The 19,324-nt window shown below is 60.2% G+C and overlaps 1 protein-coding gene across 2 annotated transcripts in view; it reads right to left on the minus strand.

The window, feature by feature from the left end:
- The window catches only part of LOC116946850 (agrin-like), a 156,263-nt gene that overhangs the window by 13,959 nt on the left and 122,980 nt on the right, over positions 1-19,324 (minus strand). Inside the window, exons 4-20 of one of the 2 annotated variants that reach the window (XM_032962053.2) lie at positions 13,231-13,446; positions 11,968-12,192; positions 11,053-11,280; positions 10,383-10,589; positions 8,996-9,220; positions 6,882-7,076; positions 5,943-6,143; positions 5,031-5,194; positions 4,622-4,730; positions 3,948-4,067; positions 3,584-3,748; positions 3,091-3,234; positions 2,667-2,785; positions 2,344-2,449; positions 1,773-1,972; positions 1,003-1,114; positions 547-693 (exon numbers count right to left, since the gene is read on the minus strand). In XM_032962053.2, coding sequence (XP_032817944.1) covers positions 547-693; positions 1,003-1,114; positions 1,773-1,972; positions 2,344-2,449; positions 2,667-2,785; positions 3,091-3,234; positions 3,584-3,748; positions 3,948-4,067; positions 4,622-4,730; positions 5,031-5,194; positions 5,943-6,143; positions 6,882-7,076; positions 8,996-9,220; positions 10,383-10,589; positions 11,053-11,280; positions 11,968-12,192; positions 13,231-13,446 — 2,883 coding nt within the window. The remainder of the gene's footprint in view (positions 1-546; positions 694-1,002; positions 1,115-1,772; positions 1,973-2,343; positions 2,450-2,666; positions 2,786-3,090; positions 3,235-3,583; positions 3,749-3,947; positions 4,068-4,621; positions 4,731-5,030; positions 5,195-5,942; positions 6,144-6,881; positions 7,077-8,995; positions 9,221-10,382; positions 10,590-11,052; positions 11,281-11,967; positions 12,193-13,230; positions 13,447-19,324) is intronic. The other variant, XM_032962054.2, reaches the window with a different exon arrangement.

Raw genomic sequence — 19,324 nt, forward strand, 5'->3', positions numbered from 1 at the left:
CACACGCGCAGACACACACACGCACAGACACACACGCGCAGACACACACGCGCGCAGACACACACGCGCGCAGACACACACGCGAGCAGACACACACGCGAGCAGACACACACGCGCACACACACACACGCATACACACACGCGCGCACACACACACACGCACACACACACGCGCGCAGACGCACACACGCGCACACACACACACACGCGCACACACACACACACGTGCACACATCGCCACGGCACACGCTCACGTGAAGAGGCGCTCAGCGACGCGGCAAGCAAGTACGCGTAACCGGTTCGCTCACTCGTTCGCACACTCACTCATCCACTCGACCACTCACTCACCCCCTCATTCATTCACTCACTCATCCACTCGACCACTCACTCACCCCCTCATTCATTCACTCACTCATCATCACCCTCTTTACCCCGAGTTACCCCCACATCGTTCTCACGTCATCCCCACATCGCTCCCACGTCACCCCCACGTGACCCCCACGTCACCACCACGTGACCCCCACATTGCCGCGTGGCCCCCGGCACCTGGGCAGGCGGAGGCGGCGGGGTCGGTGGCCAGGGTGCGCCCATCGGGGCAGCAGCCGAAGGCGGAGTTCTCGCAGGAGGAGCGTTCCGCGATGGAGCCGTTGGCGGCCGGCACGGGGACCGGCTTCGCCGCTCCTTCCCTGACGGCTACCGCGGTGCGGCGCGGGGAGAGGCGCAGAGACAGAGAGAGATGCGAGCGGTGAACCACAAAAGCGGCCGTGTGAGATCGCATTTTGAGCCCTGTAGAAATTTTACAGTTCGTGTTCTAGTTATTATTGTAATCTGACGATGGCACAGAGGCAAGAACGATGACACGACACAAAGAGACCGGCACGGAGACACAGTCGCAACTGTGCCGACTGCCACCGCCGTGCGCCACTGTCTGTGTGCCGCTGTGCGTGCGGCGCTGTGCGTGTGCCGCCGTGTGCGGTCGCACGCCGGGACGCGCCGTCTCACCGGTGCCGCTGGCTGTGCCGCCACCGCCGCCACTGCCCTCCTGGTCCGAGCCATCGCCGCTGTTCGAGCCACTGCCTTCCTCCTCCGGTGGGGGCAGCGCCTCCACCACGTCCTGGCACACGGCGCCGGTGACACAGTCAGGATCGCCGACACCGACGTACGTCTCTGTATGTGCGTGTGTCTCTGTATGTGCGTTTCCGTGTGTGTGTCTTCATGTGTCTCCATGTGTCTGCGTGTGTGCCTACGTATGTGTCTCCGTGTGCACGTGTGTCTCCGTGCGTGTGTGTGTGTGTGTCTCCGTGCGTGTGTGTGTGTCTCCGTGCGTGTGTGTGTGTGTCTCCGTGCGTGTGTGTGTGTCTCCGTGCGTGTGTGTGTCTCCGTGCGTGTGTGTGTGTGTCTCCGTGCGTGTGTATGTCTCCGTGCGTGTGTGTGTGTGTCTCCGTGTGTGTGTGTCTCCGTGCGTGTGTGTGTGTCTCCGTGCGTGTGTGTGTGTCTCCGTGCGTGTGTGTGTGTCTCCGTGTGTGTGTGTGTGACTCCGTGTGTGTGTGTGTCTCCGTGCGTGTGTGTGTGTGTCTCCGTGCGTGTGTGTGTGTCTCCGTGCGTGTGTGTCTCCGTGCGTGTGTGTGTCTCCGTGCGTGTGTGTGTGTGTCTCCGTGTGTGTGTGTGTGTCTCCGTGCGTGTGTGTGTCTCCGTGCGTGTGTGTGTCTCCGTGTGTGTGTCTCCGTGCGTGTGTGTGTGTGTCTCCGTGCGTCTCCGTGTGTCGTTCTCACCTGTTCCTGCTGTCCTGCGGCCATGGTGCTGGCGCCGTGCGGGGAGGTGGTGTGGGAGGCCCTGGCCCCCGGGGGGGTGGGGGTCCACGGCGCCTGCATGGGCGGCGTCACCACCGCGGAGTGGGGGGGGCGGCCCGTGGTGGAGGGGGGCAGCAGCGGCCCCACGTGGGGGTCCCCCACTTGGAACGGGGGGATGGGCTCTGCGGACGACGACAGGGAGAAGCTCACCGTGACGATGGAGACGGCGGCGATCGTGATGGCGACGGTGGAGCGAGCGAGTGTTTTTAGTGAGAGAGTCTTTTTGAGCGAGTGTTTTTAGTGAGCGCGTATTTTGAGTGTTTTTGAGCAGCGAGTGTTTTTAGTGAGCGAGTGTTTTGAGTGTTTTTAGCGAGCGAGTGTTTTTAGTGAGCGAGTGTTTTGAGTGTTTTTAGCGAGCGAGTGTTTTTAGTGAGCGAGTGTTTTTAGTGTTTTTAGCGAACGAGTGTTTTGAGTGTTTTTAGCGAGTGTTGTTTGAGCGAGTGAGTGTTTTTAGCGCGTGTGTGTTTTTGACGGAGCACGCCGCTTGCCAGACCTGGGCAGGGCCCGTAGGACGCGATGGAAATGGCTGTGCCCTGGCGGCATGCGATGGTGAAGAGCTGGCACCGATCGGCGTACGTCACCCCGTCCGTGCCGCACACCTACACGCACGCACGACAGAGAGTGGCTTCAGAGGTTGCCGCCAGAAAGATGCGGCCACTTCTTGAGCACACTGGCGCTGCAAGGCAGAGGGAAGTGGAAACAACTGACGAAATGCCCAGCGGACACCTACGGGGCTATCCGCCCACGGATCGCGATGACGACGGTAATCACGCGAGCAAGCGGGCGCGCGGGGGTCGGGCGGTGGCGGCGGCTCACCCTGGTGAGGTTGCGCTCGGAGCACGCGGTGGGGCACTCGCAGCGAGCGGCGCCGCCCTCCTCCACGCACACGGCGCCGAAGCGGCACGACAGCAGCCCGCAGGAGGCCGGGGTCGGCTCTGGGGGTCACGCGCACGGTCGTGGACACCCACGTAGTCACTTAAACGACTATTACAGATTACTTGAGACAGTACAGACGCGACAGAGGCGTATGCACAGGGAGACGCAAAATAATCAGCTCTAGAATCGTGACCTCGAATCGCTACAAGTCACCGGACTATGGGGCGCCAGAATCGTCACACGTGTTCCCGAACACGCGTGTCTCCGCACACGCGTGTCTCACACAGACGGTTGCTGCTGCGTCTTGGGGGCCCTGCACCAACTCCGCTCCGATCCCCCCCCACCGCTGCCCCCCTCCCCGTACCTTCCCGGCAGCCCGCGGGCCCCATGGCTTCCCCGGGCGGGCACTGGCTGCACTTGGGCCCCAGGATGCCGTCCTTGCAGGAGCAGCGTCCGGTCATCTGCTCGCAGTCGTCCCGCACGGAGCCGGCTGGGTCGCACTTGCACGCTGGGCAGTAACGGGGGCAGCAGAGCAACCGCATCGTCATCGTCACCTCCATCATCATCATCTTCATCGTCACCTCCATCATCATCATCATCATCGTCACTTCCACCCACACCATCATCATCAGATCCACCACCTACACCACTATCACCACCTTAACCACCACCATCATCACCTCCACTACCACCACCATCACCATCATCGCCACCACCATTACCACTTCAACAACCACCATCATCGATTCCACCACCATCATCACCTCCACAATCACCACCACCTCCACCACCACCCAATCACCGCACCACCACCACCACCCAATCACCGCACCACCACCACCACCACGCCTCCGTACGTATGCATCCGGGCTGCTCCTCCACCACGATGCCGCGGAAGTTCCAGAAGCTGGGCTCGCAGCGGTCGCATTTGAGGCCTCCGACGCCCGGCTTGCAGGAGCACTGGGCCGTCGCCGCGTCGCAGCTCGCCCCGTACGCGCCGTGCCGGTTACACGCGCACGTGCCTGAGTGGCGACACGTGCGAGGGACACGTGCCAGGACGTGAGCGTGAGCGTGCAGCGTGGTATGAGCCAAATCGTACAAAACGATTTGGATTCACGAAATACAAACGTCACGTACAACCGTCACGTCTCGCGCATCACGTCCCGCGCGTGACACCTCGTGCGTCACGTCCTGTGCGTGTCACCGTTAGCCCCCACTCACTGGGGCAGCCGGCGAGCCCTACGCCGAGGGCAGCTGTCTGGTTGTCGGGGCAGCAGCCGTACACCGATTGGCTGCAGTGGGCCACGGGGTCGGCGGAGGTCGTGGGAAGGGGGGCAGGCTCTGTGAGGGGGTACGGGGGAGGAGTTTCGCGTGCGTTAACGTGCGTGAACACGCGCACACAAACTCATACGCACGCACACGTGCACATAAACTCATACACACGCACACTCACACGTGCACACGTGTGCAGCACAGCTTCGCACAATGGGGCACTATTTCACGTTGAGTCTGGAGAGGTATTGTTTGTTTGGGAATTTGTTCCCCACAATCATCTGCAATGACAAAGACAAAGATCCCGAGTATAGCATTGAGCAGACTGTTGGGCAAGTGCTGTTAGCGAGTACCTATGAAGACCGGCACGGCACACGAGAGGGTGGGTGGCCGCTTTTGTCTACCCAGTGATGATGTTTCAGACTGAACCGGATAATGAAGGCTAACACTACCTAGGAGAGACCCAGGACTGGTTTAAATATTCGCCATTTGTTGATCGTGAGCGGAAAGCCAGGTTCGCCGGGTTAAAAGTTTAAGCGCGCTAACCGCTGCGCCACCGCTCCGCATGTGCATATACAGTACACGCGCACGCTTGTGCATATACAGTACACGCATGCGCTCACCCCTGATGCAGGGTCCGAGCCGCGCTAACGTGAGGTCCGTCTGCCGGTCGCAGCGCGCCTTCTTCAGCTCGCATTCACTGCCGTACGTCACCCCGTCCGAGCCGCACACCTGCAAGCACGCGCGAAGACAAGGTTCCCAATAGAGCCTCAACAGACTGTTGGTGCTGTTAGCGAGTAGCAGCGACGAAGGCCGACATCGAAAACGACGGGGTGGGTGCCCAACGCCACCGGCGATGTTTACGCACCGCACCGGGTACTCATTTGAGGCTGAGTGCACCTAGGGGAGGCCCACGACCGGTTCAAATAGTCGTCACCGGCGTTGGCCGCGAGCGGGAATTGAACTCGGGTGGCCGCGTTCGTAGCGCAGCGCGGCGCTGCCGCGCAGGATTGGGCGGGCGGGGGCCCTCACCGGGCTGAGCGCGACGCTGTGGCAGGCGAAGTCGCAGAGGCAGCGCGTGTCCTCGACGTCGTCGTCCCACTGGCCCCCGAAGCGCAGGCAGCGCTCCTCCAGGCACACGTCGCCCGAGGAGCCCGACCCCGACACGCCGCCCTCGCCCCCCTCCTCCTCGCAGTCTGAGAGCGCGCACGCACGCACGCACGCGCGGGCACGCGGCGCACACGCACGCACACGCACACGGGTATACACGCTCGCACGGGCACACGCACGCACACGCACGCATACGCAAACGCACACGCACGCATACGCGCACGGGTATACACGCACGCGCGGACGCACGAACAGACAGATCCGCACAGACACACACGCACATACGGACGCGCAGGCATACACACACACACACACACGGACAAATGGAGGTAGGTATATAGTCAGATTGATGGTGGCATGGACAGGCAGACACGAACTGGTTCTCGAGGAGAGAGGGCGACTGAGAGGCGCGAGATTAGCAGCAGCTACGCGGTGCTCCCAACAATTGCCAAAGTTCTTCCATCCTCTATCCATATGAATGCGTTATCGGCCAATAGACGAATGTTTACATGTTAGGAGGAAAGCAGAGCACACGGAGAAAAGCCAGGCGTGCGAGGGAGAAACACTCTATCCCCGTACAAATGGAACAGGTGGAGTCCACATTTCTGCCGCGCCGCCTTCTCCTGGCGAACCAGGGGTACGGCTCCTCCTCGACGCCCACCCACGTGCAGGGAGCCTCGCAACATTCGTGCGGTGATCCACCAACCCCTGCTGCTGGATTATGGGCCAGGCGCTTAAAATTGGCCCAAAGAAATAAAGAGCGTGACCCCCCGTGACCCCCCGTGACCCCCCGTGACCCCCGCGCGTGGGACGAGGGCCTGCGGGGGGGCGTACCGTCGCAGGCGCCGTCGTGGGTGACGTTGAGGACCTCGCGCAGGCGGCAGGCCGTGGCGCGCAGCTCGCAGGCGCTGGGGTGCGTGCGCCCGTCGCTCCCGCACACGGGGGGGCCGCGCTCCCCCGGGGGGCACGGGGGGCACGAGCAGCGCCCGGACAGGCACACGGCGCCAAACGAGCAGACCTCCCCGCCGCACGTCTCTATCGGGGCGGGGGAAGGGGCGGGGGCGGGAGGGGCGCGCGCACGTAGGGGCGTTCACGTGCGCGGGCACGCGGAGACACGGACGGACACGCGGAGACACGGACGGGCACGCGGAGACACGGACGGACGCGCGGAGACACGGACGGACACGCGGAGACACGGACGGACACGCGGAGACACGGACGGACACGCGGAGACACGGACGGGCACGCGGAGACACGGACGGACACGCGGAGACACGGACGGACACGCGGAGACACGGACGGACACGCGGAGACACGGACGGACACGCGGAAGTATACAAAAGCACGTACGTGCACGCAGCGGACACACGGCCTGACGCACGGACGCCGCACACGCGCGCGCAGTCGCACGAGTGTGGACACACAAATGCACACACAAACACGTGGGGCACGCATATCGACACACACACGTGCTTGGGTTTGCTTTTGGACACGTGTACGCGTGGTGCCGGGGTCTTTGTTGCTCGACCGCATTGCAACTCGGAGCAACGTTGTGCATTCACGAGACCCGGAGACTCGGCCGGTGAGGCCGCATCGAGCAGCTCCGTCAGAAGGACGACCGCAGCCTAAGAGCATCGGCAGTGGCGGCGGCCACAGCAGGGCCATCGCGGGGAGGGAGGGGACGTGCCAACCAGCCAGCGCAGGACGGGGCAGCGCGTAGAAGCCGCCCTCTACCAGGGCGATGTGGAATTTCCAGCGCCGCGGGACACTTACTGCACTCGCCGCGGGACGCCACGGCGATGTGGCGCTGCTCCGCGCACGCGCGCACGTTCATGTCGCACTCGCCCGCGTACGTGCGCCCGTCCGTGCCGCACACGGGGCTGCGGGCGCCCGCGCACACGCCGGGGCACACGCAGCGCCCCGCCTCGCCGTCGCACACCGCGCCGAACCGGCAGCCCGAGCAGCGGTCTGCGCCGATCGGCGGTGCGGGGACGGCCGGGGTCGAGACGACAGGCCGGGCGGGTCGGGCGGGCCGGGCGGGCCGGGCGGGCCGGGCGGGCCGGGCGGGCGAGGGAGGCGGGCGAGCGCGGTCCAACGGGGGTTGGGGGGAGTCACAGCCGTGCAGCGTCACCGCCAAGGAGGATCGGTCGTAACGGTGTCACGGAGTCGGGCAAACGGCCGCACCCACGCACGGACAGACAGACGAGCGAACAGGCAGTTAGACAGGCAGTTAAATAGGCAGTTAGACAGGCATGTAAGCAAGTGGTCAGTCGGCCAGGCAGACGCGCAGCCCCACAGTCAATGAGCCGGCCGCCTGGCCAAGCGGCCGGAATTGCATGGAACTTGGCTGGAAATCAGGCAGGTGCTCTACAGGTCATGTGCCGAACCAGGTGACCAGTTAGGCAGGCACACGGCTAATCAGGCTCCCAGCCAGGCACACGGCTAATCAGGCTCCCAGCCAGGCACACGGCTAATCAGGCTCCCAGCCAGGCACACGGCTAATCAGGCTCCCAGCCAGGCACCTTGCTAGTCAGGCTCCCAGCCAGGCACATTGCTAGTCAGGCTCCCAGCCAGGCACCTTGCTAGTCAAGCTCCCAGCCAGGCACACGGCTAATCAGGCTCCCAGCCAGGCACCTTGCTAGTCAGGCTCCCAGCCAGGCACCTTGCTAGTCAGTCTCCCAGCCAGGCACCTTGCTAGTCAGGCTCCCAGCCAGGCACCTTGCTAGTTCAGGCAGCCTGCCAGAGGCAAGGTTCACGGCACAGTTAGTACGGGGAACACAGCGGGAGCAGCGGTGCAGCAGCTTACGGTGTAAGCCGCGCCGTCGCGACGCGCAGAGAACAGAAAACAAAGCGGAGCGGCTCGTGCGGAGACGCGCTGAGCTCGGGCTCAGGCCCAGGGAGGCGTCTCCATCGCACCGGATCGCCGGCTCAGCGGGACGCCGAGACCGCGGTTTAATGAGACGCGAACGGCGGCGGGCGCGAGCGGCGGGGACGTCACGGGAACACGCGGCCGGGCCGGGCCCCCGTCGGCTCGTAACTCACGGGGGTCGGGGGGCAGAGGACGCTCACGGTCCCTCCGCGCGGGCGCGCCGGGGTCTGGTTTAAGCGTCGCGGTTGGGCCACGCGAGGATCTGGCGGCCGCGGCCGCGGCACTGGAGGCCGAGCGCCGGGGGAGGTGCCGCCGCCGTCTCTGGAGGGCCGCGGTTTGGGGGCTGCGGCCCCCAAATTCTCGCCGTGGATTTTTCTTCACGGGCCGCGTGGGCCGAGTCGCCGACGTCGAAACTCCGACCGAGGGGCCGTCGGTGGCCGAGCAGCGGCGTCTCACGCGACATTCGACAATCGTCGTTTGTCCATAATAGAGGTTTTCGAAAGCCTACGTGTTAAATCGTCGTTCGCTTCTCGTTCGTAACCCGGTTTTTGCCCGTGGAATCACGCGAGTCTTCGTAGGGAAGTCTATCTCGGAAGCGTTCCTGGGTACGCCGCAATGGGTGAAACCCTCCTCGCGCGGCTTGCGTGTGTTGAGCGGCACACGAGCGTTGTGCCGCTCAACACGCGAGCGTTGTGCCGCACAACACGCGAGCGTTGTGCCGCTCAACACGCGAGCGTTGTGCCGCACAACACGCGAGCGTTGTGCCGCTCAACACGCGAGCGTTGTGCCGCTCAACACGCGAGCGTTGTGCCGCTCAACACGCGAGCGTTGTGCCGCTCAACACGCGAGCGTTGTGCCGCTCAACACGCGAGCGTTGTGCCGCTCAACACGCGAGCGTTGTGCCGCTCAACACGCGAGCGTTGTGCCGCTCGCGTGCCGTGCGTGCGGCGTGCCGCGTGCGTAGCCACGAGCCGCGCGCGTGCCGCTCGTGCGCCAAGCGTGCCGCGTCGGCCCTCACCGCAGGCCCCGCGGTGGTGCACGCCGATGGTTCGCTGCATGGCGCAGGCCATGCTCTCGAGCTCGCAGGTGCTGGCGTAGGTGTGGTTGTCGGCGCCGCACACCGGCTCGTAAACGTGCGGCGGGCACACGGCCTGGCACTCGCACACCGGCGCGCCGCCCTTGAGCACGCAGCGAGCGCCCATCCCGCACCGCACGCCCTGGCACGGGCTCGCCAGCAGCGGCTCTGCGGGGGGGGGGGGGGAGGCACGAGACGGTGGGGGCGCCGCACACAGGATTGGCGGGGGTGAGCGTACGCGGAGGTTGCACATCTGGGGGTGCGGGGAGGGTGGCGTCGTGAGGACGAGAGCAGAAGGATGCAGATGAGCACCAATGCATTGAGGCCTTGTGGCTCATTTCCCGTTTACAGCCCTGCAGAGCTAGTGGTGGAAATTACACATTCCCATGGCAGCGGCAAGTCCATCCATAGGACAACCACCGTTGACTCCTTAACAAAGTGGTGGCTATTTTATTGACCCCGAAAGGATGATGATGATGATGATGGGCGAGCCCACCTGGCGGTTGTCAATACGGAATGAGAGCGTGCGTGTGAATAACGCCCGTGGCTACACTTTGAGCCATCACTGTGCGAGCCGAGAGGGTTGGTGGATCACACAGACACGCGCGCGTGCGCTCGTGAAACTCCCTCCCTAACCGGGGCGTCAAGGTCGCGGTTAGGCAGCCAGGGTGTGGGACACGACAGCAAGTGGGATTAATTTGTTCCGTGGAGTTTTTTTTCCGGACACTCCTGTTTCCTCCCACGTGTCTCAACACTTGGCAATGGAGTTGGCCAAGCATCCCAAGATAGGACCACAGAGCTTATGCAATTGTGGGTGCCAGGTTCTGGCTGCCTCCCTCGTCGTCTGTGATTTACCGCGCGTCTGAATCGTTTTCCCCGCCCTCCAATCCGAGGGCGGCGAACGGATACCCGTAGCGCGCTTTGCAATCTCTCAATCGTCATTAATTCCAAAACTAAACTATGTTTTATTCTTCCAGGTAAGACCCTCTGCGCTGCTATATAGATATTTTCAAGAAGCGACCTGGCTGGCATAAAAGATCGCTCAACGAAGTGGCTTATCACGTGGAAATTGATAGCAGCCAAAAACTTTAAACGCATGTTCCTAAACATGGAGGGAGGACCCAGAAAAAAATCCACGCGACCACGGGGAGAGAGACACGCAAACTCGAAATGTACAACAGGCGTCTGGGTCGCGATCGAACCCACGACCTCCTGCAAACCAGGCGAGGGAGATAACATCTCGCCACCACCGCGGGATTAATCAATATCATTAGCATTAAAATTCCGAGGGTGCCGCGCGACCGCCCGCGTTGCCCCCGGCGGCACTCACTGCAGGGCCCTTCGTGTTCCACGGGGACGTCGGCCCCCTCCAGGCAGGCGGCGCGCTGCCGCTCGCATCCGTTGCCGAAGGTGCGCCCGTCGGCGGAGCACAGCGGGCGGAAGGCGCCGTCGCACGCAACGCGCTCGCACGAGCAGCGTGCCACCCCGCCGGAGACGGCGCAGAGAGCGCCGTGCTGGCACGGGCGTGGGCACCGCTCTGAGATGGCGGGGAAAAGGGAGGGGAGAGGTGGCCGGGGGGGGGGGGGGAGGGGTTAACGTCACCCGACGATGCGGCCGCCCGGGCCCGCGCCGTGGTTGGCGCCGTGGGGTTTTGGTGCACGGGGGTTCTGGGGGTCGTGCTCAGCGCGGGTCTGGCCGGTGGTCACCGACACGCTGCCACTCTTCTATCAGGATAATTGCCGTCATCGTCGTCATCGCCACAACCGTCATCGCTATGATCGTCACAATCACCATCTGCGTTGTCAACAGCATCATCATTGTCTTCGTCAACTACGCTGTCAATTTTGTCACCGTAATCACGACCATCCCCTTAATTATCAATCAGTCTCATCAACCTCGCCATCATGAGCATCATCATCCACGCCAACCGTGCTGTCACACTGTCACCATCACCGCCACCATTATCCGTGCCGCCCGCGTCGTCACCGTGGCAAGGGTACCGTGCTGGGCGCACTGCCCGCCGTGAAGCCTGCGCAGCCTCAGGCCGGCCCGCGCCCCCGCGCGCTCCAAGTGGCACTCGCTGGCGTAGGTGACGCCGTCGTCCCCGCACACGGCGCCCGCGTCGCCCTCGGGGCACGACTCCGGCGGCGGCAGCAGCACCGCCTTGCGGGACCGCGGTGCCACGCGGCACACCTCGTCGGGGCCCGGCGTCACGGCCGCGCACGGGTCTACCGAGGGGGAGCGGAGAGGGAGGGGAGCGTAACAAATGTAACCTGCGAGGACTCTCATCATTCATTTGTGCGTTAGGCCACACACGATGATCCTGACGAATTTGTTGGTTGCAGCAGTGGTGAGTGGGTGAGTGGGTGGGTGAGTGATTTGATGGTTCCACCAGTGGTAAGTGGGTGGGTGACTTGGTGAGTGAGTGAGTTGATGGTTGCAGCAGTGGTGAGTGGGTGAGTGGGTGGGTGGGTGAGTGATTTGATGGTTCCACCAGTGGTAAGTGGGTGGGTGAGTTGGTGAGTGAGTTGATGGTTGCAGCAATGGTGAGTGGGTGAGTGGGTGGGTGGGTGAGTGGGTGAGTGGGTGGGTGAGTTGATGGTTCCACCAGTGGTAAGTGGGTGGGTGAGTTGGTGAGTGAGTTGATAGTTGCAGCAGTGGTGAGTGGGTGAGTGGGTGGGTGGGTGAGTGATTTGATGGTTCCACCAGTGGTAAGTGGGTGGGTGAGTTGGTGAGTGAGTGAGTTGATGGTTGCAGCAATGGTGAGTGGGTGAGTGGGTGGGTGGGTGAGTGGGTGAGTGGGTGGGTGAGTTGATGGTTCCACCAGTGGTAAGTGGATCTCCAACCAGGAGTTTATTTTGGACTTGGCAGCGCCCATCTCCGCGTGACCGACCCACCAGCCGTACGGCACTCACCGCACTCCCCGGCGAACTTGTAGCGGATGTCGGTGGCCGTCTCGCACGCGCGCTTGTTCATGTCGCACGCGCTGCGGTACGTGACGCCGTCAGTGCCGCACACGCTGGCATTGGCGGCGCTGGCGCACGAGGAAGGGCACACGCAGCGGGGCGGCGAGCCGTCCGGCACCGACACGCAGGAGGCGCCCAGGCCGCAGGCCACGCCGCTGCACGGCTCGCGCGCCCCTGCGAGAGACAAAAGATCCCCCGCGTGGCCTTTAACGGGCCGTCGGGACAAGCGCCGTTCGCGAGCTGCGCCTAAGGAGCACGGCACGGCGCGCGAGGAGGTTGGGCGGTCAATGCCGATGTTTTGTACACACCGCACCGGGCACTCGTTTAAGGTGGAGTCGACCTACGGGAGGCCCAAGATCGGCTCTAATATTCGTCACCGTTACTGGTCGCGAGTGGGGAATCGAACCCGGTGCTGTTGAGGTTCGCGGCGCACTAACCGCCGCGCCCCGCCGATCCTCGTACGCAAGCACAAAGACAAAGATCTGAGCGCCGTCCGAGCGGGGTCAGCGTGGGGTCGCGGCGACTCTGCAAGCCGGGCGGTCCCCATTGCGGTGTCTCTGTAAACACGGAGCGGGGCGCTTGACGGCTCCCTCGGCTCGCCGATTGTGCAACCTCGTCTAGGAGGGGTCCAGGCCCACCCAGGGGCACAGCGACAGCTGGGAGGCCACTGTCGCCACCGCAGCTGCTGCTGCTGCTGCAGGGGAATCGCGAGGAGAGGTGCGCGTGGGATGGCGGATCGGAAGAGGGAGGAGGAGGAGGGAGTGAGGAGGTTGCCAGCTCTGACTGAAGCTATGCCCGGGAAATTTGATTGTTTTCAACATCACGAAATGTGATTAAGTGTACTGTTCGACTCCTTCGCAATATCAAGCCGTTATTTTAGTGCATGTGAGTGTCATTGATTAAAGTTAACTTCTTTATGAATTATGTGCATTCATTGTAGGATTTATATTTCCCGATGTCTTGCATGGTGCACTGAGATCCCTGGATGAATTGCGCCTTATATATGTCAATTATCACATTCATCTATTTGTTTAAAATATCCTCCTAGGCCCAGCGGTGGAGCCGTTTTGCTGGAGAGGCTCGTGGGTGGAAAACTCGTGGAATAAATAAAAACCTGAGACAGACGGACGGACGGACAGACTGATGGACGGACGGACGTGGCTAAGGCGTCACATCCCCCAAGACGGACCGGCGAACGGCGACGTCACTCACCGCAGGGCCCGCGGCTGCTGACGCGGATGCGGCGCTGCTGCGTGCACTGGGCGCGCTCCAGCTCGCACTCGTTGGCGTAGGTGGCGCCGTCCGAGCCGCACACGGGCGCCACCACGGCCAGGCAGTCGGCGCGGCGGCACACGCACACCCCGCGGTCCGGTTCCTCGGGGTCGCGCTCGCACGTCGCGCCAAACCCACACAGCACGCGGCGGCACACTGCGGCCGGTCGGGGGGGGGGGGGGTTGGAGGTCGGGGGGGCAGGGGTCAAAGGGCAAGGGGCAGGCCGAAGGGGCACAGCGTTAGTGGACACACGATACCACGAGGTAGCCAAGTTTAACTACTCCGGGCGGCGGGGACGCAGTGAGGAGGGCATTGCTCAGCCAAATTAATTTGTATTTCTTAGTCGGTGCTCGCGTCCTTCGCCCTCATTGTGCTCAGGCTCAGTCGGTACGGTCCGGGTCTTGGAGTGGGTCGGGTGGGGGGGCGAATCAAATCATAGGTGGGATGAATTGTAATAAGCCTGGTCGCATTTGTCTTCCCTGGTTCTGATATTCACACAGCACCAGGTACTTAATTATGGCTGAATCCATCTCGGGGAGGCCCCGGGCAGGGTCAGACAACACTCGCCGCTGATGCTGTCCATGACGAAGAATGGAATCCAGGCCATTGGCTTCGTAGTGCAGTGAACGATTACACTACTGCTCCCCACACACACACACAAGACAAAGATCCCCCATACAGCCCACAGGTTGCGCGGGCAAGTGTTGTTAGCGACCACCTATTAAGGACGTCACGGCACACGAGCGGACTGCACCACGCCGGGCCGCCTTTGCCTCCGCAGTGCTGAAGTTTGCACACTGCAACAGATGCACATTTTAAGGCTGAGGCGACCTAGGAGAAGACCGGAACTTGGCAGTGTCTTTTTTTGGGGGGAAGGAATGGGGGTCCGAGACCGGTTCAGATATCGCTCACAGCTGATGTTAACCGTGGCCGGGTCTCCAGGCTTGTAGTAGTGCAGCGGGCTCTCTCTCACCGCTCCACACACACATAAACACACCGGATTAAGGACAAAGATCCCCCGCAGAGCCTGAAACAAGTGCTGTTAGCGAGCACCTACGAAGGCCGCTTTTGTCTCATTTGAGGCTGAGTCGACCCAGGGGAGGCCCGGGACCGGTTCAGACAATCGTCACTGCTGTTAACCGTGAGCGGGAATCGAACCCTGGTCGCCAGGTCCACAGCACAGCGCGCTAACCGCTGCACCACCGCTCCTCACACAGAGGTAAACACCTACACACACACACGTGATACCCTCCCACATCCCCCACAATGCCGTGATCCATGCTCCGGTCAGCATCATTCCGCAAAAAATGCGGGGTTATCCGAAAACACAGAGAACAACATCCGTCATGCAGACTGTGTGCAGGGCTCACGCCAGCGACGCTAACGCACACGCCGGCGGACACGCCAACGCACACGCTAATGGACAAGCTAACGGACACGCACACGCCAGCGGACACGCAAGCGGACACGTCCCGCGAAGCCCTGCGCATGGCCCCGTGTCCCCCGGCCCGCGTAGGAGTCAAGTGGTTAATGGACTCGCCCCGCCGCTCTGCCGAGAAGACTCACAGCTGCGCGCGCGGCGCTCAACAGCAGCCAACAACCGCCGGGTCGTCTCCTTCCCCACACTCCTCTGTTGATGTTTCTACTATTTATGATTTTTTTCATGGTCTTGCTTATTGTACTTCTATTTACTCCAACAGCCTCAATGTGACACCATCTTATACTTTGGATGAATCATAACAAGTATTACGTTAATAATATTAAGCTAAAGAATCTCATTTGGGCAAGCGTTGAATGGGTACCTCCAATTAGCACGGTTAGCTACGTAGGTGCGAAAGAAGTTAAACATAAAAATACTTGGCAGAGTAGGGCTCGCTTAAACCAAGGCTGGCGAACTGCTAGATGTTGATTGTCAAGGGATCTATACTCTTTGGTTCTATTCGGTAAAGTCACGTAGGTAAAAAATAAAACAAAAATCACGACGTTTCGGCTACAACACAAGTGGCCTTCATCAGGTGAAGGGACCGTGCTGTCACGAAGACAGCGTAGGAATTAAGAAAGTCAAGCCAGGTCGCGTCCTTTAAGCTGTGTGGGAGGAAACCAAATGCTTTGACAAAGGAATTAGCCTAAAATTCTGATAGAGCACCTAACACGGGGGGAGGGGAGTTTACAAACGTCGTTTTGAAGGGAAATAAGCTGCTGTGAAAGTTTGGTATATCACTACTTGGATAAATATACTGTGCCATTGAAAATTAGTTTCATGTTTGGTATGATTTAGAACATCTTTCCAATGATTGCTTAATTTGAAACCATCTTCTCGGTTGAAATTGTGTCTGTGTTTGTAAATCTGAATTGCCTCGTGGATAAATCTCTGATGATAACCTATTGGTTTGCAAAGGACCTTGGTATCGGAGAACACTATATCGTGATCACCCACAGCGTTGTAACAGTGGTCAGCCACGGCAGAAGAATTCGTTCTGCCGTGTTTCAAATCTGATTTGTGCTCGCGAATTCGGTCAGAGACATATCGCTTCGTCTCCCCGATATAGCAATCACCACAAGTGCAGCTCAATTTGTAAACCCCGGGGTACTGTAAGTCAGGAATGACATCCTTCACGGATGGGATCAGGTCACGGATTTTGTGTACTGTATTGAACCGGACCAGGATCTTGTGTTTGTTTAGAATTTTGGAGATCTTTTTAGTAACGCCTACTATATATGTATCCCTTCAAAACAACGTTTGTAAACTCCCCTCCCCCTCCCCCCCGTGTTAAGTGTTCTATCAGCACTTTATGCTAATTCCTTTGTCAAAGCGTTTGGTTTCCTCCCACAAAGCTTAAAGGACGCGACCTGGCTTGACTTTCTTAATTCCAACGCTGTCTTCGTGACAGCACGGTCCCTTCACCTGATGAAGGCCACTTGCGTTGTGGCCGAAACGTGGTGATTTTTATTTTTATTTTTTACCTACGTGACTTTACCGAATAGAACCAAAGAGTATGGATCCTTGCAGTCACGAAAGCTTCAAATCTAGAATTGTCAAGGGATCTCTCTGTAAAATATGGGTCCGAGTTTGAGACAAAACTGTATTGTACGCAACACAATAACATATTTGCATTGATGCAGACAATATCAGTCACATCAGGGATATTATCCACAAGCACGCAAATTGTTATATCGTGTTGCGGTACAGTACACGGTGTAAATCAATAGAATGACGGTTATTTTACCCAGGAAACATCACGCCGAGTCTCAAGACACATTTTCAGGAGGGTGCTGCTACATTGGGATGTTTGGCCAGCTCCGTCACACAAAGGGCACTTCGAATCGTGACCCCGAATCACGGCCTGGAACTCCCTTCCCTCCCCAGCCATCCGTGCCATCGACTCCCTGCCACTATTCAAGCCCAAGGCTCACGGCCTCTCTCCTCATTCCCTCTGATATCAAATAAATATCCCCACTGACATGCAGCCACATCTCGCAGTATAAATACACTCACTGTAATTCAATAGAATATTCCTCACCAGCCGCTCTCCACCACTGTGCCCCCGCTGCCCTCTGCTCTGCTCACCCTTCACGCACGCAGCCCCCTCTCTCACGACCTCCCTGCCCAGCTCCCCCCCCAACTCTCACCGCACCCCCCCCCCCCACCCAAAGATAACGCCCCGAGACGCAGGATCAGAGCGAGACGCCGGGGGATCAAAGGGAGACCTCTATGGCTGAAAATGAAAACAAAAACAGAGAATAATCCCGACCCCCGACCCGCGGGGGCTTCTTCATCAGCGGCGCTGTGCTAAATCAATCGCAGGTGGCGCGCGGAGACACAGCGAGCGCCATCTGCCCAGCGTTTTCCCAACCGCCGGGGGGAGGCGGAGAGACCTCTGCCTCTCGGGGACGTTGGCCGTGACGCAAGCTGGCAGAGGGGGGGGGCCTCTGTTTCTCGGTGGCCGAGATGTGAACTACCTCGCCTGGCAAACAGGATTTCGAGGGTTCGATCCCGAACCTGACGTCTGCTGCTGTATATTTGGAGTTTGCGCGTCTCTCTCTCTCTCCTCGTGGTCATGTGGATTTTTCTCGGGGTCCTCCGGTTTTTCCCTCGACATTTAGAAACACGCGTTTAGAGCATTTGGCTGCTATCAATTTCTACGTGATGAGCCACTTGCTTGAGCTATCATTTGTGATAGGCAGGTGGCTTCTGAAAAAGAGCTTACATAGCAGCTCAAGGGGCATTACGTGGTAAAGTAAAATAAAAAGTTTAGTTTCTAGTTTCGGTGGAGGATTCGGCCGTGCGGAGAGGACGTCGCTCGAGAGGCTCAGGCAGACATACGCACGGCGCCGGCCACGTTACTGCCCCACGACGGCCGTATGGATGGGAGTCGCGCCTTTCCTGCTGATCCCGAGTAGAAGCTTCACATGTGCCTGTCTGTTAAATGTTATTTACGCAATATTTTAACTGTGTAGTGATCTACTCAGGAAATCCACACTCTCCTTTTTTCAGGAGGGGCCCGCTACTTTGGGATGTTTGGCCAACACCACTGACATTGCACGTTTCAGCTCGGGGAGGAAACCAGAGGAGCTGCAGACCCCACACAGTCAGCAATCTAACCCAGGGCCTTGTTGCTGTGGGGCACAGAGGTGTTACAAAGCGTCCCCACTGGGAAACCAGCAGGCACGCATTCTCCCGCTCGTGACGGGGGTATCTCATCACCTACAGCAGCACAAAGTCTTTGGAGTTGAATCTCGTGTTCAAAGTGCCGAGGCTGTTGCTGAGGCTGTTGCTGCTGCTGAGGCTGTTGCTGCTGAGGCTGCTGCTGAGGCTGTTGCTGCTGAGGCTGTTGCTGCTGCTGAGGTTGTTGCTGCTGCTGAGGCTGTTGCTGCTGAGGCTGTTGCTGAGGCTGTTGCTGCTGAGGCTGTTGCTGAGGCTATTGTTGAGGCTGTTGCTGTTGAGGCTGCTGCTGCTGCTGAGGCTGCTGAGGCTGCTGCTGCTGAGGCTGCTGCTGCTGAGGCTGTTGCAGCTGAGGCTATTGCTGCTGAGGCTGCTGCTGAGGCTGTTGCTGAGGCTGCTGCTGCTGAGGCTGTTGCTGCTGAGGCTGTTGCTGCTGCTGCTCAGGCTGTTGCTGCTGAGGCTGTTGCTGCTGCTGAGGCTGTTGCTGAGGCTGTTGCTGCTTTTGAGGCTGTTGCTGAGGCTGTTGCTGAGGCTGTTGCTGTTGAGGCTGCTGCTGAGGCTGTTGCTGAGGCTGTTGCTGCTGAGGCTGTTGCTGTTGAGCCTGCTGCTGAGGCTGTTGCTGCTGCTGAGGCTGTTGCTGCTGCTGAGGCTGTTGCTGCTGTTGAGGCTGTTGCTGAGGCTGTTGCTGAGGCTGTTGCTGCTGAGGCTGCTGCTGTTGAGGCTGCTGCTGTTGCTGCTGAGGCTGTTGCTGCTGTTGCTGCTGAGGCTGTTGCTGCTGTTGCTGCTGAGGCTGTTGCTGCTGAGGCTGTTGCTGAGGCTGTTGCTGCTGCTGCTGCTGAGGCTTTGCTGCTGCTGCTGAGACTGCTGCTGAGGCTGTTGCTGCTGCTGAGGCTGTTGCTGCTGCTGCTGAGGCTGTTCCTGCTGAGGCTGTTGCTGATGTTGCTCCTGAGGCTGTTGCTGAGGCTGTTGCTGAGGCTGTTGCTGCTGCTGCTGAGGCTGCTGCTGCTGAGGCTCTTGCTGCTGAGGCTGTTGCTGCTGAGGCTGTTGCTGCTGAGGCTGTTGCTGCTGCTGCTGAGGCTGTTGCTGCTGAGGCTGTTGCTGATGTTGCTCCTGAGGCTGTTGCTGAGGCTGTTGCTGCTGCTGCTGAGGCTGTTGCTGCTGCTGAGGCTGCTGCTGCTGAGGCTGTTGCTGCTGAGGCTGTTGCTGAGGCTGTTGCTGCTGAGGCTGTTGCTGCTGAGGCTGTTGCTGCTGCTGAGGCTGCTGCTGAGGCTGTTGCTGCTGCTGCTGAGGCTGTTGCTGAGGCTGTTGCTGCTGCTGCTGTTGCTGCTGAGGCTGTTGCTGAGGCTGTTGCTGCTGCTGAGGCTGTTGCTG

The sequence above is a fragment of the Petromyzon marinus genome, chromosome 28, assembly GCF_048934315.1.
Source record: "Petromyzon marinus isolate PM22_M1 ecotype Great Lakes invasive population chromosome 28, UKy_Petmar_22M1.pri1.0, whole genome shotgun sequence".
Taxonomy (NCBI): domain Eukaryota; kingdom Metazoa; phylum Chordata; class Hyperoartia; order Petromyzontiformes; family Petromyzontidae; genus Petromyzon; species Petromyzon marinus.